Source organism: Schistocerca piceifrons, chromosome X (genome assembly GCF_021461385.2).
Source record: "Schistocerca piceifrons isolate TAMUIC-IGC-003096 chromosome X, iqSchPice1.1, whole genome shotgun sequence".
NCBI classification, from domain to species: Eukaryota; Metazoa; Arthropoda; class Insecta; order Orthoptera; family Acrididae; genus Schistocerca; species Schistocerca piceifrons.
This window is the reverse complement of record NC_060149.1, coordinates 505,400,230-505,407,995: the sequence shown is the minus strand read 5'-3', so window position 1 is coordinate 505,407,995 and position 7,766 is coordinate 505,400,230. Positions and strand designations below refer to the sequence as shown.

At 39.1% G+C, this 7,766-nt stretch overlaps 1 protein-coding gene across 3 annotated transcripts in view; it reads left to right on the top strand.

The window, feature by feature from the left end:
* Nucleotides 1-324: 324 nt before the first annotated feature.
* Nucleotides 325-7,766, top strand: part of LOC124721879 (kelch-like protein 5) — a 325,469-nt gene continuing 318,027 nt past the window's right edge. For 2 of the 3 annotated variants that reach the window (XM_047247029.1, XM_047247028.1), the window contains exon 1: nucleotides 326-458. Coding sequence is in view for 1 of the 3 variants with exons in the window: in XM_047247027.1 (XP_047102983.1) it covers nucleotides 434-458 (25 nt within the window). In the remaining 2 variants the exon portion in view is untranslated. Of the gene's footprint in view, nucleotides 459-7,766 lie in introns of all 3 variants that reach the window. The other variant, XM_047247027.1, reaches the window with a different exon arrangement.

Below are 7,766 nucleotides of genomic sequence, written 5' to 3'. Positions count from 1 at the left end.
ACACACCTCAGTTTGGCGCAAATCTTATGTCCACACGCAACGATCTGTCTGCGCAGATGTGTTGTGCGTAGACTTTTGCGCAGACAGATCGTTGCGTGTGAACGGGCCTATAGAGACATTGCCTGTAATGCAAAATTTACTGTTCTGTGACGTTTAAGACTATGTTAACAATATTTATAGATAGAACTCATAGACAATATTTTCGTACTGGGAAATGTATGAATGCATTTATGATAATGTTGGACATGTACCATTCTATATTTATATTCCACACCCTAGTTATTAATATGAAAAAGCTTGATAGCGGTTCCAGAGATATATGCATGCAGCCGGCAATAATTTGAATCTGTATGAAGCGTCCATACTAGATACTTCTTTGTTTCGCGGTGTTGTGAGAAGAGAAGCTGCAGAAACTGAAATTTACGGGAGGAAAATGCCACGCATTTACGTTCCATACAGTAAGATAATTGTTTGAATTTACATTTTTCCATCTTTTAAGTATGTGGTCGATTTTGTATATCATTCGTTTTTTGTCATCTCAGTGAGCATGTCGTTGACACCAAGAACACGTATTTGTTTTAGTTACTACAGCGTTATTCAGATAGTAGTATATATGTTTATTACGTAAGTTGCCTATAAAAATATGCATTGAGCACTTGTGGGGCTCAGATACACACGATCTTTTGAAGTATCATTGCCTGAACTATAATCTTAAGAATGGACGTAAAACTCCTTAGTTCGTGCCCTGAAGTATGCCTTAGTGTTAGGAGAATCAGAATATGGATTTTATTCTGTACTGGATATTTTCATGTACTTATATTTCATTTAATAAAATGTTTTGTACCTCGACTATATAGTCTGATTTTCCGTTAGCGTCATTAAAATGTAGTTGGTATGCGAGTTGTTTCATTACTGCCTTTCTGTTTTTGATTGGCACTTTAGGAATACGTATATAGGAAACTTTTCACGACTATTTAAATCTTAGCTGAGTGTGATTGCATGAAGTAGTAAGGTATAAGAAAAACCTATAAAAGGTATGTACACGTAAATATGGTTTCCAAGTGCACCTCTGAATTGCTAGTATACGATTATTTGTGTAAAATAACTTGCTTTGCTGCAACCATGTTGTACCTGCAGATGTTGACACTGAAACAACGCGTCTAATGTATGGTTCAAGACATTGATGTATTTTTCGAAGTGGGACATGTTATATTGTTGGATTGTATGGTGTTCATGTTGGTTTACAACATGTCATTTAGTTATTGTGGGTAGCAGCTTTAGATTGTATTGTATACTGTATCAAGTGGAGATGGCAATTTTACTAAAAGTTGTGCCATTCTGGTTTGCAGTTTCTTTTTTTATGCTGGTTGTGGTGATAGACTGATCTTAAGGGTTCCTTGACGTGTAGGTTCAGTTCAAGATGACATTTTGCTTGTAGATTCGTGAGCCAATCAATGTGTGATGACAATTTTTTTATCTGTGTAATGCATATTCTATAGTTACCTTTCCACTGTGGTCTTCTTTTTTCAAATGTTTGTGATTCAAGGCATTAATAACAAGAACATCCTAATCCAAAACTCCCTAATCCTCTGTGGAGATCCTGTTAGCTGATTGTCTGTTCTGCTAACATTTTCATGTTGTTAGTGATGTCATCCTTTTTATTTGGTGATATTTATCTTCCCCGTGCTCATGATATCATTGGTCTGTTAGTGTGGTGAGATAAATGTAAGGTTTGAAGTAAGCTTCTTCATAACTCTAGAATAAGTATCACTCGCAAGATAGGTAATATTTACCGTTCAGGGGTCGACCGAAGCGTCTGATCCCACCCGTGACATAAGGCTGTTGTTGTGTGTGACGTAACGATGGCGTGGAATTTAGTTTGTAAGAGTGGCGTGTTTGTAGGTGTCGTTTTGATGCGATCGGTGGTGCTCTCTGGTGGTGTTAGGTGATGTTTTTGGTTTAGTTTGCGAGTGTGGCGTCATGTATGAATTTTGGTAAATTGCTTTTTTTATGTCTTTGGTAGGTATGGATATGACTAATAGGGTGAACAGTTTTTGGTTGTTGGCTATGATGAGGGACAGTGCATTGTCTCTAATAAAATTTCTTCAACTATTCGGATTTTTGGATGAAGTCGTGAAGTATTCAAGATGTCGTGAAGAAATGAGGCTTGCTTAAAGTTCCGGCGTCTCGGGCCATGGACGGCTGTATGTGGAGATGTCGTAAGGCTAACAGGTCATAGGAAGTGTTCGATCCCAATGTGTGGCTGTGACTCTTGGTATTGCTATCAGATGTTTTCGAGCTATATAGGTCAAGGGAAGTGTTAGGTCCTAATTTATGGGATCGGGAGCTGCTGTTGAGCTGTATAGGTCAAGGGAAGTGTCAGAGTCCAGATGATATTGTGTTTAGTGGCAAGGGCGTACCCAGGATCTGAACTGCGGGGGGGGGGGGGGGGGGGGCAGGTCAGGAAATTAGGACTCGAGACAACATACAGCACTTCTTATTAAATAAAACCGTAAACCAGTGAAAAACTGCTTTTAATAAACATTTTAAATACGAGAATGCACTTGTACAATGCGAGAAAACATGCCAGTAATCTAGTAAAAAACTGCAAATATCTTCTGGTGAGGGGCAGTTGCCCCCCCCCCCCTCCCCCCCACCCACGCCCCTTGCTGGGTACGCCCGTGTTTAGTGGTATTTGGGGAGTTTTGTGATGTCGGTTTTTTCACCGTTTTGTATGGGGGTGGATGTTTAAATTTGTATATATTTAATTTGTTCCCACCCAAAAACCTCCTATTTCCCGCGCTTGTCCCGTTAGTGTCATTAGGCTTTTTGGGAACCTGTGTGTGTGTTTTTCGATGTATTTTCGTCCTCATAATGTGTATGTAACGACTTTATATGCGCCATATTGGAATCATGGTTTATGGTCATTTCCGCCATATTTGTGACGTCATGGGTCAAAGCAGACGGGCGGGATCGGACGCTTCCGTATTTCCCAGTTCAGTAGGCTCAAGTGAAATTGTTGTGTTTCCTGTATGATGTCCATGTTAAAGGACTCATTCTGTGTGGCAGAAAGAGTTGAATAGCAGAAAAATCTTTATTTTCAGTAAGTTTTTGGAGAGCATTTGTAGATTCAGTTGAGGTGATGTATGACTAATTTGGTGGCCGCTTATATTCCATTTCTATTAGTGACGAGACCACAGTATCATGCCACATTCTTCATATTCAGTTTATTTTTCACTGTGATGGCCTTGAGAGAACATTGGTACCACTCAGTCACTGTATAGTGTCATGTGTCAAAGCAGACAAGCAATACTGGTAGTTTCAATAATCCCAGCTATTACACACAGAGAGATTGGCATAAAGTGTAAAGTGAGGTCAAATTTGGAATATAGGCCACTTCGTTCAATATTTCTGTTCAAATTCTGAAGTCTTCATCCTGGTATGGTTTCGCAGTGCGACCAACTTGCTCCAGGAAGTAGGCTCCAGCAGCAGAGTTGAAATGTTGGGAGATGATAACGATGGCAGTGATGTGGTGTAGATACTCCCAAATGTAAATTGCAACTAACAATGGATTGACTTCTCAATTATTTATGTAGCCTAAATATTAACTTATATGTTCATGGAGAATTGGGAATTATGGAAGTGTCTGATTCCACCTGTTGGCTTTGACCCATGACGTCATCAATATGGTGGAAATGCCTATTCTAAGCATCTCCAATGATATCCTAGCGTCTCCTATTATATCACTGCATACACACAGCAAAAAACACGAAAATATGTATAGGCCTAAATAAGACAATAACATATCACTCCAAAAATACAATCAAATTAACGGGACAACCATGTGGAATGGGGGGGTTTTAGGGAGGGGACAACCTAAATACAACAGAAAAAAAAACACACACACACACACACACACACACACACACGGCGCCATCAAACACAACAAGATAACATCTACAAACACAACCAACTCAAACTCCATGCCGTAATGACGTCTCACCACAACACCCTTTCATCATGCGTCAAAGCGGACAGGTGGAATCGGACGCTTCCATTGACACGAAAATTGTACCACACTTGGGCCATCTTGCACGTCAGCACACCATATCCACATGTGACATTCTGACTCCACAATAATTTGAGAGTTTGGGAGCTCTTTCCATATGCTAAGCCAACAAAGTGTTACTAAAACTTCTTACGTGTTTTCAACTACTTGTTTCACTCTTATAGTGATTTGTTACATGTTGTCAAACTGCATCTCAACTGCATGTGGTCATGCTCTTGAGATCAGGTTAATCCCTATTGTAGATCATGTTTTGCCTTTTACGGGTATGTAATGTAACACTGATTTAATTTCTACACTCAGTACCGAAATGTAAGCCATATTATCAAAGCATTTCACTATGATTTACTGTCCTGTCCTTCTGTTTTTCTTGACCTTTTTTCTTTATGGGTACCTAAGGTGAACAGAGAGAACACCTTTGGATCACACATGTGGTGAGTGTGCATGTAGATTTAGTAGCACATAAATCGCCAGGTGCAATAATCAGCCATATTTGACAATGTCTGCACAACGTTGCTGTGGATGAAATAAGATATTAGAATTTTTCAGTTTATGTTGAGCGTCACTCAGAGGAGGTTAACATTATTTGAATATCACAAAAGGCATAATCTGTATCACTTCAGGCAGGGGGGGGGGGGGGGGGTTACCTTCATAGGCTTGGATGTTATTGAATTTAGCACATGTTAAAATTCAGGAGTAAGAAAGAAACACACTTTTTTTTTCTCCAAAAAAATTCCTGCCCCGAGATACAGGCCTCCAAAGATAACACTGCGAACACCATTTTGAAGATGCAAATTTCGGAAATTTTTTTAAAATGCTGTGTCTATGTAACAATTCTAGATATTTAGATATTTTGTTTTTCTATTTGAGAGAGAATTGCTTTATGACTACAATGGTATTCTCTGCTTGGACATATCTGTCAGAGTTCTTTTACTGTCGCCTTTCGGATTTCTTTTATAATTTACAGCAATCCCGAAAAGTTAGACATTTTTCTGTGGATTAGTACCATGTAGTACTATATTCTTTGTACAGGAGAGCTGGGTAATGTGTCTTCACTGAAGTTGTTTCGTACTAATTTCTTTGTTACAATTTTTATTTCTATTTTCCATTTTGTAGTTATTTCTATTTTACTTTTTGTATTTATTTCTTATCACTTTCTTTGTTGTAGTTATTTCTTATCACTTTCTTTGTTGCAGTTATTTCTTTCCACTTTCATTGTTGCAGATATTTCTTACTTCATTGTAGTTTCTTGTCAGTTTCTTTGTCGTGGTTGTTCGTTGCAGGTTTCTGTATTTTAGTTGTTCAGTGCTAATTTGTGTACTGAAGAGGCATTTAAGAAATGAGACCATCCAGTAAGTTCTGTGTTTTCGTGAGGAATTTGTCAATTGACACAGTTGCAGTGTATTTTGTGAAAAGGACTGTTTGAAATGCCTTCTGACTGGGGCCACAGGAGAGTGAAGTTTGCCAAGTATTTGCATATCCATAAAAGAGTGATTTAGAAGACAGACAAAAAAGACTTTGTTCAGTTTGAAGACCCTGTTTCAGAGTGAAGACATTTCCAGTGACAGTTTTTTGTGTTCTAATTGTTTTGACAGAATAACAACAATGATAGTATCTGAACAACGTGAAGCCTCCCATGATGCAGACAATGCAGATTTTGCATCAGTAGAGGAAGAATTAAATACCCTGAATCAGTCAGCTACAGAGCTAGGTGTTAGTCCTGTTAAGAAACCGTGGTCAGTGAAGTCGAGTCATAAGCTCTATGTATCAAGAAAGTGCAGAGAAATTACTAAAGCTATGGCTGAATACACTACAGGAAACCTGACCACACTCTTCAAAGTAGTAATTCCATCTTCTCAAGAAAATGAACCAAAGCACTCTTGCACCTCTTGCCAGGAATTTTTCACAAATATCAATTCAGCTGTTGAATAGTCTGCATCCTACAGTGAAAAGGTGCAGGTTTTAACTGTTATTCTGGAGACATTTTTGAAGAAAACAATTTTGAACCACATCCCATCAGCTTCAAAGTGCATGGTAGACAAATCAAGAAATGTGATGTCTGGAAAAGGAGTCTTTGGAAGACCAAATCCCTATTATGGTCATCCTGTAGCAGCAGCTCAAGTTCAAACAGTGCAGTCATTTTATCTGAAGATATGAGACTCTTCTCGCCAGAGTGCCAACAAAAGACACTATAACTGTAACAGTTGAAGCTCAAAAAGTTGTGAAAGTGGAGAGGTACATGACTTGCAGTATTAAAGAAGCTTGTGCAATTTATGAAAGCAACTATACAACTTCACATATTGAAAGATCAAAATTTTATGCACTGTGACCTAAGTGGGTAGTAGTTCCACACCCACTTAGAAATGTCTGTCTGTGTGTACTGTGCAAATTTTGAACTGTTTGTGGTAACTTTGAAGAACTTAACTGGAGCACGTGACATATGACTCTTGGTTGGGCATGTGAAGTCATTAGTAGTCTGTGACGTAAAGTGAGAGACTTGTCTGTTTCAAGAATGTGGTGACTGCCCTGGAAAGGGAGGACTGTCTTTACAGACACTTGGCCTGGAAGACATAGCAGATAACTCTGCAGAAACTGCTTATTTGACAGTTTCATTGATGAACGCAGCAAATGGTCGATGAAAGCAGTAACACACCAGCATCTGAAGAAATTGAAGAACCACCACGTTGAAGAACTATGTGTAGTACTTCTCTGTGATTTTCCTGAGAACTGGTCTGTAATTCTCCCTCAAAAAGTACAAGGGTATCATGGGAGTAACGACCACGTTTTAATTTTTACAGGAGTGACATATTTTCAGAACAAGACCACAAGTGTTGCAGTTATAAGTGATGACACAGGACATGACTCAGCACATGCCTCAGCACATGCTTTGCTAGCAATGTGAAAAATTAAACTGCAAACACGGGCCGAGAAGATCATCGCTATTTCTGATGATGGTCCTAGTCATTTTAAACATTGTTACCAGCTGTTTGAATCGAGTAAGTCGCTTATGCCAACTGACTGGGTATACAGTGCAAATGGTCACGGGAAGGAGCTTTGTGATGGTGTAAGAGGCCTGCTGAAGCACCATGCTACAAAACATGATCTTTCCAGACCAAATACAGCTGTGATTCAGAATGCTGAGGATTTTACGAGAGTCATGAAATCTTACATATACACAGCCCTCATTCTTTTGTCTAAAGTGGAAATCGAAGAATTTTGTGAGCAGAAAAAAGAATGGTCCAAACAAACTACTCCTGTGAAAGGAATTCAGAAGACGTATTTTTGAACTCAAAGTATGGGCCAACTCACATTGCATGCACTTTAAAGAGCAAGAAAGAAGAAATTTCGTTCGTTCAGTCAGCACCTCAGAAACAACAGGATAATACTCAGATGCACAACTTGAGAAGGTGTGTGTGTGTACTGGTGGATTGTAGATATTATAGACACCAGGTACGAGTTAAACAAAATTGTAGTGAACTTTGTGCTACCACATGGACCAGGTGCAGGATATGGGTTTCCATCTGAAGGACAGCAACAACGCCATCAGTGCTTCCTTCCTGTTCACAATGTTTTTGAAGATTGTAAGTGCTCCAGTCCCTATTGGTGCGACAGGAAGGCATCACGCTATATCAAAGGAAGATACTGAAGCAGTGGAACACATTTTTAGTTGATTGACTGGCTAATTTCTGTACAAAACAGA